The 15,859-nt window shown below is 39.3% G+C and overlaps 1 protein-coding gene across 3 annotated transcripts; it reads right to left on the bottom strand.

Annotated features, from left to right (window-relative positions):
• Positions 1–602: 602 nt before the first annotated feature.
• pnpt1 (polyribonucleotide nucleotidyltransferase 1) lies at positions 603–8,484 on the bottom strand. 3 transcript variants are annotated; one of them, XM_086259032.1, is made up of 29 exons: positions 8,280–8,333; positions 8,112–8,172; positions 7,784–7,967; positions 7,565–7,639; positions 7,344–7,449; positions 7,182–7,231; positions 6,999–7,062; positions 6,851–6,898; positions 6,616–6,729; positions 6,017–6,203; positions 5,752–5,803; positions 5,598–5,655; positions 5,396–5,492; positions 5,200–5,302; positions 4,761–4,831; positions 4,226–4,262; positions 4,058–4,124; positions 3,874–3,963; positions 3,711–3,764; positions 3,404–3,513; positions 3,197–3,268; positions 2,792–2,855; positions 2,622–2,705; positions 2,439–2,522; positions 2,182–2,288; positions 1,692–1,747; positions 1,478–1,556; positions 1,341–1,388; positions 603–1,261 (listed from the first exon to the last, which is right to left on the bottom strand). In XM_086259032.1, the coding sequence occupies exons 3-29, from the start codon at positions 7,841–7,843 to the stop codon at positions 1,106–1,108; spliced, it is 2,193 nt and encodes a 730-aa protein (XP_086115158.1). In that variant the 5' UTR covers positions 7,844–7,967; positions 8,112–8,172; positions 8,280–8,333; the 3' UTR covers positions 603–1,105. The 3 variants fall into 3 exon arrangements, with proteins under 3 accessions (XP_086115158.1, XP_086115155.1, XP_086115157.1); XM_086259029.1 differs by lacking the exon at positions 7,784–7,967 and having other exon boundaries at positions 8,280–8,484; XM_086259031.1 differs by having other exon boundaries at positions 7,784–8,172; positions 8,280–8,366.
• Between the last annotated feature and the right edge of the window lie 7,375 nt (positions 8,485–15,859).

Here is a 15,859-nt window from a genome sequence, read left to right as displayed (position 1 = left end):
CCGGAGTACCCGGAGAGAACCCACGCAAACACGGGGAGAACATGCAAACTCCACACAGAAAGACCCCGGCCTGATGTTGGAATTGAACTCAGGTTGCTGTGCGGCAACAGTGCTAACCACCGTGCCACCGTGCTGCCCTTGTGAAGCAGTTGCTTGTGAAGCAACTGTCTTTTTTAAAACACGCTGAAGCAGTACTTGTGTGCCTGCATGTGGCCACTGAAACATGCAATTAAATCAGCTTTTTATGAAGAAAATTTTACATGCATGCACTCAGTACATTCTGGCACGGTTGGAAGGTGTTTTGTTGACTTAAAGACATGAATAAAGAAATCATTAATGACTTTATTTACATATTACGTCTACATACTGCTACTCCTTTTAGTTGGGTTTGTAAACTCTCATTTACAAACCTTTCCTTCTCTCCTGCTTTCCTCTTTCTTTGTCTTTGCACAGCAGTTTCCACCAGCACCCTGCTGGTCAACAGCACCATTGGTAGTCGTTCATTCTTGATGATCCACATATTTGATTTGAAGATTTTACATCGGATCCCCTTCCTGACCTACTTATCCATGGTTGGTAACAGCACTAGGAGTACACTGGCATGTGGCCCACCTGTGGCTGATTTTTTATTTACATTTTATTACTCACATATAATATAAATGCAACACCATATAAAGATTAAGAAAACGCCTCTCTCTAACACATCACCCACTTGCCTTTCTTTTCTTTAGTGGACACGCTGCTACAACAGATACCAAATATGCCTCAAGAGGCAACATTATCACACATGTGAATGACAGAAGCACTGTTGTTGTGTAATGAAAGAAAAATCTTATGACTTTGATACAGTCAAACAACAGAGCATGAAAATGGGTAGACACTTGTATTTTTGAAAATGTTTGCCTCCTCGTCTTATCCGTTTGTTTGTGCAAATTCTCAGAGTCATGATGTCAGCAGCATTTTAGCCACATCCATGCTCTCAGCAGCGGAGTAACCTTCTTTATGTATAGTTCGTAACAAGATCTGTTGTTTGAAAAGGGAAAGTTGACTCAGTCCAAGTCTACTCTGACAGAAAAGCCAGAAGTTAGGCAGTCATGGGGGAGTGTCACGAATCTGTACTGGTCGTCTGCATGTCGCTTGAACCCATGGAGATGCTCTGTTTGTCATTCAGTCTCTTTACGACGCTTGCAGCGGTAGACTGGAGCACCTTCCGCGAAAGCCTCATTCTGCCATCTGTTGGGTCCCGTCCAAAATACTTGACCTGTTAGCAGAACACAGTTTAGATACAAGCATCCCAGACTGAAATACGCAATGCCTTGTCTGCAGTAACCGAGACGCACCTGTATCTCCTGTCCCACCTCTAAGCCCAAAGCACTCGGATGTTTGATCTAAAAGGAAAATAAAGGAAGTGACTTAAGTAGAAATCTTACCATCAGACTCAAAAGGAAAACCATTTTACGCAGACAAATTCACAAACCCGTTTGTGGTCCAGCTGGGAGTTGTGCAGCAGGACAGGAGTCATGTTGGGATAAAGTTTCACCATCACGCCAATGTCCCTAAAGCAGAGGAGCAGAAGAACAGATGAATGTATGAAGGCTGCAATACTTTATTTATACATAAATCAGTTTCCAAGTGTGGAGAAATAACTGTAAACAAACACTGTTGGTAAATAACGCATTGTTTTAGTTTACCTTATTTCTGTGATGGTGGCAGTGTAGATAGCACCAAACTCCAGCTGCTGTTCTTGCTGCAAAACAAAGAAATAGACCCATTTTCACCTACATACATTATGAATATGTGTAATATGTGTAAGCAGTTGTTCTTAATGTTTTGATTTGTTTATGCAGGTCATGTTTGCATTGTGATATAAAACAGCAATTGAGTTTATATATGTGCAAAAAAGGGTGCAAAGAAACTATTAGAATATATAAATATAGATATATATATTTTATGTTTTATTAGAGCATGCTGAGAGCTTTCCTGTTTTTTTAAGTGTACTGATCAGGATTATTTCTCTTATTTCTTTGTTTAAATGCCATCTAGCTTAAGCTTTATACTATATTCCTCTTTTTTTAATCTGTTTCGGGTTCTCTGTAGAGCAAATTTTAACACAAATTTTGAAAGGCTCTGAATAAAGACAGACTGCTATTATAAAGGTAATTACAAGTGGGGGAGACTCACATCATCTTTGCAGATCTCGCTGATGAAGTGTTGGGCTTCGTTCATGGCTCCTGGTGTTGGAGCGAACACGGAAAAAGTCTCTTCGTCTACCTGACTTATCGTCACACCTAAAGGCAAAGAAGAAAACGTGGTGACGTTTTTATATTCTGCACAACAGTTTCTATTATGAAAAAACAAATCTGTGTGCTGCTGGATTAGCATCACGTCACCATCACATTCCAAGTTGCCTTTTTCAGACTTTATTACTTATACATTACCTGTTTGAGCTTGAAGCCTGCGGAGGTTGTAGCCTCCAGGGCCAACAAAGCGAGCTCGCCTTGAGACAGGTACCCGGACATTTTCTGAAGACAGAAAACATCACATATTGGAATAGATGACAGTAAAAACTGTCTATTAAATATTGCATCTTTCTATATATATAATATTCAGACATAACCTACCTACAACAGGTCCATTCTCTTTCCTGCTCTCTCTGGGTTTTGCTATGCATTTGTTCATAATGCCCAAGATCTCCCTCTTTGCCACTGAAACACAACAACAGGCAAATGCTGAAAAACAGCCATGCAAATAAAATTTTAATAAAGAGTATATTTCTCAGTTTTGGGGCTACCTGTGGCCTGTTGGATTGCCTCCATGACCACCTTCAGTGGCAACCCAGGAATCTTCACATCAGCCTGGAGGTAAAATAAAGAAAATTTAGTTAATATATTTCATCTGTATCAGAAAGGCCATTTATGTTTCACCACGCAGTCGTTTAAGCAGAACAACACTTTCACTAAGAAGAATCCTGCTTAACTTGCCATTACAGAGACAAGTTAGTGTTGTCTTATAATAAAAAGAGAATAAAATAAAGCTCTAACACTATACTGGTCTCTTCTTTAATATTTTACACATTGAGTACAGTTTATATTAAAACATTTCTATGAAAAAGTGATGTCCCTTCAGCTAGCTTTATTAAATTTTACTTCTAAAACATCTTTCTTAGACACTTATTACAAGTTACTCAATGCAGTACCTGTAAAGCAGTGATACCCTTGTTTGTTCCTGCCAGTTTGAAGTCCATATCTCCCAGGTAATCCTCTATTCCCTGTTTACGAAACAGTTAAGAGCTCATACTCAACACCTGTCATACCCAGGAACAACTACAATAACATTTTGAGCATTCAACTATAATCTTTCTTCCACTTGTTAGTGATAATAACTGATCACAAACTGGACTTACCAGAATGTCTGTTAATAGTCTGTAGTTTTCTATCTCAGCAGGTTTTTCTGGGTTAGCCTTGGAGATGAGACCAATGGCTACACCTGCCACAGCAGAAGAGATGGGCACACCTGGCAACACAGATTTAGATATATTAGTTAATCATTATTATACGACATATTATCTGACTAGCATCGTATCCAGACACATGCAAAATTCAGGTCACTTTGAAAAAAAAAAGCTGATGTTTGCTGTCTGCACGTCTAAGGTCCAGAGAGCAATTTACAACTGGATTTTTCCTGGATTAACTAAAAAGTCAGAACAGTACCTGCATCCATAAGAGCGAGGCTGCCCCCACACGCTGAAGCCATAGAGGAGGATCCTGAGAGGACATGCAGAGATGGAAATATGTTGAAAAATAAGAGCAATGGACACATTCGTATTTGTGACTTTTTATATTACGACTTATAAAATTGCTTCCCCGCACTCACCATTTGACTCTAACACCTCAGCAGTGACCCTGATGGTGAAAGGGAAGTCTTTAGGAATGACTGGTCTCAGAGCCTTCTCGGCCAGAGCTCCTGCAAAAACACGAACAATGCACAAAAGATTCTTGATGGAAATGAGGGATTATTAGACTGAATACAAACAGAGGATGAAAAAAGTCAAACAAACCATGTCCAAGCTCTCGCCTGTTGAGGCCTCCCATCTTTCCAGTCTCATTGGTTGCATATGGGGGGAACTAAAAGAAAGGAAAGTTGACTTTACAGCTCTATTTGAAAACTAAAACAATTATATTTAATATCTGATAAACTATGTGACTTAAAAAATGATTTTACTTACTTCATAATGAAGCATAAAGTTTTTGTCTTTGATGCCACTGCAAAAAGAAATGCATGCATCACAGGAGTGCAGATGTTGGTAGACGCTGGCAGTATCTCCACAATTAATAACTAGCTTTTGAAATACATTCCTTGAAACTTCCTGAACAATGATCCTTTTCAATACTACATTAACATACTGCATATCTGTATATATAAAGTATATGAGGTGATACCGTTTTTTTAATCCATGATAAACAGTATCAGCATGAGCAACAAATATCCAGTTATGGTCATGCTCCCGTCTGAGCATCCATGTAAGGAAATTCCAAAAAGTTGATTCTGTTTATCTGGATGTAGCGTTTTCAGCGGGACAAATGTTTAGTCACTCATCAAAGTGACTTCTTCAGTCTCAGGATCTAAGGGGAAACCTGCAGGGGTCTGCAAGTGACTGAAGAAGTCACTTGGATGAGTAACGAAATTTTCTCTCCCGCTGAAAACGCTACTTCCAGATGAACAGAATCAACTTTTTGGGATATGTGTTCGGGTTGTTTTACCTTAAAGCTGTAGTGATAATATCTGTTTTGATGCTGGACTCCAGGGAATCAAATGTGACACTGCACAGCACCTACAGGGAGCAGAGGAGGACTTTGTTACAGGTAACATCCAAGTTTTTCCAGTTTAGAGGATTTTTTAAACACAGAATGGTACACTGGTAACACAGACTCATAGACGATACTTTATTTAAACTGATCATGCTTAAGTGTGTACCAAACAGGCCTACTCTGAGCCAGGAAAAAATCCTGTGTAACAGTCATTAAAGCGACATATCTCGACTACAGTTTCAGCGTTCCTGCTGTTGTATTCAAACCTGTCATACTTTTGCTTTCAAAACTGAAGAAACAGCCACAAACATCTTCAATCCCTTCAAAAAAAAAACCAACTTATTTACCAAATGAACTATGACTTTTGTTGGCTCTTTGTGCTTTAGCATACCTGTGTTTGTCCTCTTTGAAACAGAGCCGAGCCATGCAGCGGTTTAAATAGATCTACATCACATGAAATGTTTCTTAAACCAGTCAGCTCTCTTCCATCACACCTAAAAACACAAAATGGGAAACACAATGTTTCCATTTTTCCACACCCAGATGATGTGACATTATAATATCCACCCACAACACAGAGTGCTTACCTCCTGTACTCATTGAGCACTAGATTACGGAAGATTTCCTTGCTCAAAGTGTTAAAGGATTCAATGATTTCAAAAGGCTCGGCCTGAGGGAATTTTTCTATGAATCGACGACATCAATTGACAGGGGTTAAAGATGGAAATACAGCAACACTGGAAACTCAACTGTAAATTCTTTCCATGCACCATAACTTTGAAGGCCTACCTTTAAGTTCCTCTTCAGTTTCCAGCCGAACTTTGTTGATTGCTTCATCTCTCGAAATCTAAAAAGATTATGATGAGATTATTACAGTTATTTAGGTAAACTTCCCTAATACATAAACTGAAGCAGAAAGCTGAATAAAGATGATAGATTTTACCTTGTCATGAGTATAATCGGTAAAAACAGCGTAGATCCTCTCAGAAGCTAATCTGCAACAGGAAAAGGAAAAGCAAGTCATTTCTGAGAGCTAGAACAATATAAATCCTATTTTTGTCCTATTTTTGGCCAAACCATTAAATGAAATCATTACCCTTGCCTCAAGATTATTTTGTTTTCTCGTTTATCAAAACATTTCAAAATACACTGCTTAATTCCCAGCATCCTTTGCCTTCATCTTCCTCAGTCTCAGGCTGTGTTCTTACCTCCGAACATGTTCCACCATGTCAGCCGGGGGTGAAAACATCTTGACCGGGGTGCGCTTAGTCACCTTCTGCTCTCGTGCCAGCTGCTGGATGGCATGTATGATTTGCTGGGTGTGTTTCACTCCCACCTTCACAGCATGGCAGAAGTCCTGCTGCAGCACGTTTTCAGCTGATGCCTCAATCATCACTGGCAGACACAGAGAAACATGAGTATGTGATACTGTCTAAGACAGGCACAAGAAGCAGGAGTCAGGAAAATGTAGGATTCTCAGAAACTGAATTATTACAGAAAGCCACACATCCAGGCCACAAAAAGATTTAAAAAAAAGTCCAAGGTAACCTTTAGCAGAAATTGTCAAATTTAAAACACAAAATGCTATTATGAATAAATCCCCATAAAGGAGAAGCAATAAAAGACAATTTACATAAAGGTAAGTCTATAAATACAGGAAGTCAATACTTCTGCAGGCACTATCTCCTCAGCAAAGTGATTCCAAACACTTGATCAAGTGTTTGAATTCTAAACTTAGCAGCTTAACTACATGCCGCTATAAACACTAGATATTCTGCTGCTTATCACATACCAATTATTAACTTACCCACTTGACTGCTGGGAGCTCCAGCCACTATCAGGTTAAGACTGCTAGAAGCCATCTCTGCCCTCGTGGGGTTGACCAGCAACTCTCCATTTACCATACCCACACGCACAGCACCTGCACACACAATAACATAAGTAGCTCCAAGGTGGAGATAAACAATAATAACAATAATGTCCCAGGAACTGAAAGTGAAGTGAAAACCACCATTTCAGATCAATAAAACAATATTTCTCACCCACTGGTCCATGCCAGGGGATGTCAGACAGGGCCAGGGCAGCAGAAGCTTTAATGGAAGAATATAATGTTTTACTCGAGGATATAAAACAAACAAACAAAAAAAATCTGATTTGTGAAGAAATCTCTGTAGCTGAGATTTACCTCACCTGCATTAATAGCCAGCACATCTGGATCATTGGCGCCATCGACTGCTAGCAGGTTACAGAGGATCTTTAGGAGTGAACATACATTAAAACAGAATGGGAGGATTATCACCTTTGTGCAAGAAAACAAAAATGTGGCAACATAATCACCACATGACAGTGAAAATTCTTTAAAATTTAACTTACCTGAGTGTCATAGAAATAACCAGGAGGGAAAAGAGGTCTAATCGACCGATCTGAGCAAAACGAACGGGAAAGTTAGTCAGGTCACTCCAATTAAACAGGAAACCAAACCTCCACGACAATGTTATACACTCAGTAAGGACAGCGCTTATCTTATTAACTCACCAATAAGTCTGCTGGTGAGGATCTCATTGTCGGTGGTGCCCAGCTCTCGCCGCAGGTAGTTCGTGGGAATCCGACCAGCAGCTGCAGCTTTCTGTCTGTAGTCCACCTGTCAGTTGAAAAGGATATTAAATCAAAAGAACCCCACCAGATGTTTCCTTACATCGGGGATTCATAAAGTCAAATCCACTTAGAACACGGCTGTAACAAACATGGAGTCGTACCACAAGCGGCATGAACTGAGACGGAGAAGGTTTGGTTTTGCTCACAGCGGTCACCATCACAGAGGTGTCTCCGAGCTATGGGAAAAGGAAAAAGTGGTCACCATTTAAACCTGAAGAACAACATTTTTAAAAAAAATCACAGGTCATCTTTGCTCTGTTTTAATAAGCAGCCACAGAGGTGAATTACAAGTTGAACATATGAACACGAACAATACAAGCCTCAGTATAGGTTCTGCTGTGCTGTGCTGACACGTCCTGGGTAAAACGGACATGGGACATAAAGCCAAACTAATAGACCGGCTGCTACCAGTTGAAAGGATTTTTTTCTTGGTGGGATTCCTGTGCATAAGTGACGATTCTCTGCATGCTGATGGCCCATGGTTTACTATTCTGCAATAAAGATCTTTTGCCAACAAAGTTATGCCTGGTGTTTAATGAATTACCACAACAGAAGGAGGATTAGTAGTAAACAGAATCAGAAATAGAAACAATACACAAAGAAGCAAAAAGAAAGGGCGAAGACAAATCAAAGAAGACTTTTTTGTACCTGTACTACAGCAGCTCCATCAGCAAATCTGGCAAACCTCCCTGAAGAGATTTCAAGTTTCCTACAAAAACAGCAAGAACACAACACGTGAAACTGCCAGTGACCCTGCACCGCTCGCTTTATTTCACAGTTCATGGAAGAGAATGGAAACTGGGAAAGACCACTCACTTCTCTCCGAGGTCCACTCCCACTCTACATGCGTTAGTATGGCGGCTGTAAACACTCTGGTGACATAACCGGACACGAAGGCGGGCGAACGAGCGCCCCAGCCGGAGCAAATACTTCATATTTAACCAGTAAACAACAAAAATATCCGCGCTCAGTTTGTCTTTACAGTTGGGATGTGAGCGAGGAGGCTACCATGACAGTTCGTCACATGTGCGGAATTACGTAGAGAAGCTGTCTCTTCTGATTGGACAGAGCGAGGAGAGTGTGTCACATCCACGGAGTTTCCTGCCATCCAGTAAACAACAGTTCCGCTTGATCTACTTTACATTTATCTATTTAAATAAATAAACAAACAGGTGTATTCAAATTGGCTTTTAGTAATCAATAAGGTTTTCATTTTACATATTTTACTTGATTCTCTATAATCTTAAAAAAGCTCAAAAGTATGGCATATTTTTCGATTGTTTGACGTATGTAATATATTTTTGTATTTATTTTCCTATAATCTCCTTGATGTCTAGTTACTTAAAAAATATCAGTGAGTTTAGAAAGCAATATAAGAAAAAAAGAGGAGTAAAACTTGCTAGAGGAGAGAGGAAATACAAAAGATGACACGATCATTCACTTAAGACCTCCATGAAATCTGATTGTAATGGTTTGATATATTTGACCCACTTATTCCACAAATTAAAAAAAACACATTTTCTTAAGACCGAGTAAAAAGTTTAAGGGGAAAACAGTATTAAGTTTGCTTTAAAAAAAAACAACTCTTTCTTCACATTCCCAGAATATATGTCAGTGACTGATTTCTTAAAATCTAGATTGCATCTAACATTTGCTATATGCAAAATGTCTTAAGCAAACAAATAATCGTGATGTCTAAGATGCCCGTGGAAATTATCATGCTGTAAATGACAATTTGTGCATTTCTGTGGGAATTTGCATAGATCAGCCAGTTCTCATCTTATGAAAGACTACCCTCAGTTTTCCATTTTTATTTATATCTTTTCATTATTCTTCTTCTTATTATTATTATTCTTATTCTTATTCTTATTCTTATTAGTAGTAGTAGTAGTATTAGTATTATTATTATTTACAATTTTTCAAGGCGATATTTATGTTTTTGCTGCGTCACTAAAATGCAATTTTAAATTCTCACCACTAGGTGTCAGGATTAAAAAGCTCATATAAGGCATATAGTTCTACCACAACGGTCAGACACTCTCCTTTTTCTCCATGGACGTCACTGTTGAAGTATAGATTTTTGTTTGTTTGTTTGTTTGTTTGTTTGTTTGTTTGTTTGTTTGTTTGTTTGTTTGTTTGTTTGTTTGTTTGTTTGTTTGAAAAGTTCTGCTGATATTTTCGTTTGCTCGACTTCCAGCCACTTTCATTAAAGTGGTGAGATTATTTCAACCCTATATAACAGCATATAAGGAAAAAAATGCTTGTGTTGCTATCTCATCCATATTCAGAAAGTTGCCTTTGTTCAGGAAGAGTAACGTTTTTGTATCAACTGTTATGATTTATCTTGAAACCTAGTATTAAACATTGCATGGACCCTGTCCAGTTATCAGTCAGTACATCTGGCAGTCAATCAGTGAACTTGCCTCCACATGAGACGATCAGTCCTGAAGTTTGTTTACAGCCTTCCAGTCAGTCAGTGAGCCAGCTCACTAACACTGAGCCTGGTGCAGTTGTTATGGCAACAGATGAAGTGTTAACAGCATCTCCAGGCATTACTTTCACGCATACACGCACGCGCACACACAGAAGCTAATTGCAGGGCTGAGCAGCAGGATTTCACACGGGCACACACACTGAAACACATAAGCTCTCATTCCCATTATTACTAAGGTTTCTACCAGTTTTATCTTGTTTCCGTGGCTCCAGGACACACTGAGATCTCATTTATACCACGCAGAGCCACAAACTATTACTGTGTAATGGACCACTCAGTGTTTTCCACAGGACTACATGGATCATATAAATAACTCAGTGGAAGATAATGTGTTGTTTGCCTTGAAGAGAAAATGTAAATGTCTAGAGACAAATACAAAAGTTTGATATATGTTAACGGACAGGCTGTATCAATCAGTCATTAAGTCATCTGGTCATCTAACAGAGACTCCTGTGGCCTTGATTTGATGATTTGAACTAACTGCATAATAATTAGAATTACCCAATTTCCTTCGGGGTCAACCTTCAGGATCAAAAATTTTTTATTGAATTGAATTGAATCCATTTGACTAATCAATGGTTACTCAAACAGGGAAGATTTAGGGGAAGTAAAGGGGAAGTAAAAGTATAATATCAGTTCCATCTTTCAAGAAAATTGGGACACCACTTTAAGCCATAGTGTCTGGTCTTCATGTAGGATGATCGTGCAATTGATAAAAGTGCAAAAAGGTTTTTTGTTTATGTGTCTGGAGTGTGTTTGTCTCTCGATCACTTCAGGACACAAGAGGCTTACGTGGTTTAGTGATTTTCATGCTGTGTTGGATCAGGAGGGGGCAACAGAACAGCCTGCATTAACTCTGCACTGATTTTCTGTCACACACACATGAACACACAAATGCAGAATCAACAGGAGCTTTAGCGGGGGTGAGAAACGAGGCTTTTCTGGCTCCTTGGCGATCAGTTTGAGTCAGAGTGACTGATGCCCTCAGGGGTCGGTGCATTGGTGGTTCTTGGTGTCCAGGGCTGGGTGCTCAGGTATGTACCAGCTCACTCCCGGTGGCTACTTGGCGGGGCCTGGCGCCTGTTGCTCGGTCAGGCCTCCTCCGGGGTGCGGGGGGCCCTCAGGCCTCCGGCCTCTGGGCCTGCGGCTTGGTTCACTCTGGCACAGCTGGCTGACTGCAGAGCCGGCGGGCACGCCGGTGCAGCCCCCTCTAGCTTCTGCTCGGTGGCTACTGGGTGACGCCTCGTCTGGGGATCCTCAGCCCTTCCCATGAGGGTGGCACGGATGCCCCTCCGGTGGTCCTCCTTGGGCTCTCGCACTCTGGGGCCTCTGGATGTCTGGGGCCTGGATCTCCTCCATGCCTGCTTCATGCTCTGGGGGACAGGGCTATGGCTCCTACATCCTCTTGCAGACCATTACATGTGGAAACCATTCGAATACAAGCGCACTGATCCACACAGATGTGCACACGGGTGTTCACTATTCGTAGACTTAAATTACACCTTTCTTGGCTGCTACTTCAAAGCACATTGTGCGCTGTCTGTCCTGCGTGCTGCACAACAACATTGAATATTTAGTATTTACTGCTGTTTACACTTAGCTAGATTAATGCGATGATGTTGTGTTTAGTATGTTGCTTTGTTTTTTTTTTTGCTTGTTTTCTATTCTTTTTCTCTCAACAGGTGATCCAGGAGATTTTTTTTCCCCTTCTCCCCCCCCCCCCCCCTTCTTACTGTCCCTCTCCCCTTCTGTTATTCTTTTCCTTCCTCTTTCTTTCTCCCTTTCCTATCCCTCACTCATGTCTGTCCCGTCTGTAACAACTGAAAATAAAATAAAATAAATAATAAAAACAAAGGTCGATCAAATGGACCAATACGGCAATGCCACGATGATCCATTTGGCAAAATAAATCCATTGGGTATCCTTGTTGGTCTTCAGACAACAATTCTGACGGCTAAAGAACCATATGGGACAGGCGCAAAAAAAAAAAAAAAAAAAAAGAAAACCTTTAATTGAGTACTGCTGTTTAATTTGTTTAATGATTTTATTTTTTACCAGAGAAGCGTTGGTTCCTTGTAGTCCTTACTTTATATTTTAAAAAACATCTCATCATTCCTTCTTTCTGTAAAGCGAAAGCTCAATAATTGATTTGACTGATATGGACACGCATAAGCTTGCAGCAGCCATGTATAGACAGCTTTTGGCTACTTGAGCTGACAAGGCATGATTTGCTTTGTCACAAGCGTGATAATTACATTATGGCACATGGCAAGGATCCACATAAGGAGCTCCCTCTCTGAGAACAAAGCAGGGCACAACTGTAGCTCATGGAAGGTTGTTGCTTCATGGCTGTGATTCATTTAGTCCACTGACTTAACAAAAGGTATGAATACCATGCTTGAAAAATACTTACATGTTAAATTTGAAAACAAAAAAAGAATAAATACATGTAAAAGCAAAAGTATTCAACACAGAAAACATACACCCTGTGAGTGTTAACCTATCCTAACTACCATAACCTATAACACTGACCGTTAATAATCATCAGCGTACAAATATGACTCATATATTACTGTTTTTAACTGCTCTCTCTCTCTCTCTCTCTCTCTCTCTCTCTCTCTCTCTCTCTCTCTCTCTCTCTCTATCTATCTATCTATATGAAAGAGAAAGACAAATAGAGAGAGAGAGTATTTATATATACTATATTTATATATAGAGAGTATCATAGGTATTTCACATTGACCTTTTGTGCAAATTTGTAATTGTTGTACATTATTATTATTATTTTGTAACATTGCAATTGCATTGCTGTTCCTTTTCCTACAAGACATTAACATGTACAGCAGCTGTGGGCAAATGATTCAATGATTTTGTATTATGAAAAATCCTTTATGGAGTTTAACACCTTGTCCAGTAAATGCCTTCCAAGGTGTTGCTGTACAGCAGCCAGGAAAACTCACCTTGTATGTATAAGGTCTAAAGAAGTGAATTTTGACTGATGCATACAGTTCACTGGCAGGCTAGCTTTGTCAGCATTATGGCTCCTAATTAATGAATCTTTTGGGATCAGTTTATTGATTAGATGCAGATTAGAACTCCACCCCCCTCCTCTCTCTCCTTTCTCTCTTCTCTCTATTTCTGTGTGTGTGTGTATGTGTGTGTGTGTTTACTGGATATGAATGATGATTCAGAGAACACCGGGAAAAGTGTCCTCATGACACATGCACAACATGCTGATGTTGAGATGATCAGTCCAACCAGAGTGTGACATCAGCTGATCATCAGTTGCAGAGATTCATGACAACAGTGAACAACAGTTTTCATTATTATTATTATTATTTTTAATAATAATAATTGGTTGGAAACAATGAAGGAGTATTAGGGTCACATTAAGAAAAAATATATTGTTGATCGTTTTGGGAAAAAATTTGAAATGAGATTACCATTGTTGTTTCAAGACAAACTGCCACAGCTGCTATACCCTCTACAAATTACCTTGTTTAGATGAGTTAGTGAAACAAATTAACGAGCCGTATGGTAACACAACATGCATTCTCTTTATTGCATGAGTGTGTAACCATCGATAACCTTGCATATGACCATTACAATCCATTTCCTTCATTTCCTTCTCCACATTTGTGTGTTTTCCCGTCTAACCAGATGCAGCTTTCTGCACCATCTTTCCAACGTCCTTATAATTATCACCACTCTGTGTTTATGTGCTAAAAGAGAAATCATTTCCTTTCTTGTTACTAAAACAGATTCTGAGCTCACTAACTCAGAGGGTACAGAAACTGTAGCAGTATGTCTTGAAACAACAACTGTAATCTCCACATTTTGACTTTTTTTCTTAAAATAGTATCATTTGGGTAGCACTGTTGTTCTCTCAGTGCTCGCACTGGCTCTTTTAGGATCTATAGTTTCTAATGACATCAAAAACATGGCAGGTGAATTTTCCTATTACTGTGCTGCAGGAAAAAGCCACTGGTTTACAGCAAATGTAGGTCTCCATGTGTTAAACAATGGCGACCCACCGCTCCCAAAGTCTAACATAAGCAAATGCTGTACAGAGATCAAAGAGCATATCTTTCTGTTATCTCTGTCTTACTATCTAAATTAGCAAAATCAATGTTTATTTATTTTTTGAAATAAAATTGAACCAAAATGTTGTGATTTAAATCGTGATCCTGCTTTCCTAAATATTGGCTTCCTGCAGCATTACTCATTTCCAAAGCCTCTCAAACAGACATGTGACATAAAGCCAAGGGGCTGCAAAGAGCCAAATACTTTTTGATCTCCATCCTATTATGGCCAGTCATTAAGGCTCCTCATAACATCAGACTGTGCTGTTCCTATGGTAGGATAAATTATTCAGACAAAGCAATAAAAATCAACCAATATAAATCCAGTAGCTTTTTTCAAAATTAAACTGCCACCATGATGATGTAGTGGTACTCCAGTGTCTCAATAAAATAAAAATACTTAGTTTATCTGTGAGAGTTAAAGCATGCATCAGCATTTTACAACACATTTGCATGATGAAAGGGTTGGGGCATGCTCATCTTTATTAATGCAATGTTATGCAATTAGGCTTTCACTGTGCCACGGGGCTCTTAACCATTAACATTGGAGATTTAAGAGTTTTGCATTGATTTGTTGTGGCATTGATTCCTTGGTGGGATGGATACAGAGACAGGGCGGATGGTCAGAGTGACCTCCACTATAATGATAGAGGTTAAATCTTTAAATTACTTAATCTAGAAAGGCTGAGGTAATGTTGTAAGATATGCATTTTATTTTATGTTATATGTGTTCGTACACATTCCCACACCTTAATACTCTTATAATCTACTAAGCAGATTACCATTAAATTTGTTCTGAAAATTAATGATACCTGTAATCAGTCACTGGACACATTACCGGGTACACCTTGCTAGTATCGGGTTGGACCCCCTTTTCTTTCAGAACTGTGTCAATCCTTTGCAGAAAAAATAAGGGTTTGGAACATCTCTTAGAGATTTTGGTCCACGTTGACATGATAGATCACACCGTTGCTTCAGCAACCATCAGAAGATGGATACTCTGTAGTCATAAAGGGATGGTCATAATCAGTAACAATACTCAGCTAGACTGGGCTTTTTAAATGATGCTCACTTGGTACTAAGAGGCCCAAAGTGTGGCAAGGAAATATCCCCACACCACCGGCAGTCCAAAACATTTATACAAGGCAGGATGGATCCATTCTTTCATGTTGTTTATGCCTAATTCAGACCCTGCAGTTTTCTGGTATGTTGCTGCAGAAACTGAGATTCATCACACCAATTTTTCCATCTTCTATTGTCCAATTTATTTGAATTTTAGGCTCAATTTTCATTTCTTAGCCAAAAGGAGTGGTGCCTGAGTGGTCTTCTGCTCTTTCTGTGTAGTCTTCACTACCATCTTATTCAAGGTTTGGCATGTTGCATGTTTGGATATACTCTTCTGCACACCTTAGTTGTAACTGGTGGTTTTTAGAGTAACTCTTGTTGACTTCCTATCAGCTTGAAGCAGTTGTAGATCTCTGTCTTTAGCAAGACATGAACAATTCTCTGTAAACCTTAGAGATGCTTATGTGGGAAAATCCAAGTAAATCAGGAGTTAAATATTCAGACCAGCCCCCCTGATTTTAGTCCCATGCTCCATCATTGTGTGAATGTGAATTATGGAAAATGCTGGCCAGATTTCCATTTACTTTGGTATATTCCTGATGTTTCTTTTCTTTTTAAAAAAAATCTTGCATTTCAAATGATGGATTGCAAAATTTCTCTTAAAATGGCCCATTCTACCAGGATTTAATACTAAACTTTTCTCATTAATGACAAGTTAACTACACTTTCTCATTTTTGTAATAGTCATTTTATCT

Source organism: Aulonocara sp. 'chitande type north' Nkhata Bay, linkage group LG13, assembly GCF_057382095.1.
Source record: "Aulonocara sp. 'chitande type north' Nkhata Bay isolate Kocher_YH1m ecotype deep benthic linkage group LG13, A_spYH_male_GT1.1, whole genome shotgun sequence".
Classification (NCBI taxonomy): Eukaryota; Metazoa; Chordata; class Actinopteri; order Cichliformes; family Cichlidae; genus Aulonocara; species Aulonocara sp. 'chitande type north' Nkhata Bay.
Note: the sequence above shows the minus strand (reverse complement) of the source record. Positions and strands in the feature narration are given on the sequence as shown.

What these genes read in the sequence shown, in the direction of transcription:
- pnpt1 (XM_086259029.1), bottom strand. Translation starts at nt 8,398, where the DNA reads ATGAAGTATTTGCTCCGGCTGGGGCGCTCGTTCGCCCGCCTTCGTGTC. An exon ending in AGCTCCCAGCAGTCAAGTGG is followed by an intron (nt 6,204 to 6,615) that starts GTAAGTTAATAA and finishes TGTGTCTGCCAG; the next exon opens with TGATGATTGAGGCATCAGCT. An exon ending in GCCACCATCACAGAAATAAG is followed by an intron (nt 1,557 to 1,691) that starts GTAAACTAAAAC and finishes CCTCTGCTTTAG; the next exon opens with GGACATTGGCGTGATGGTGA.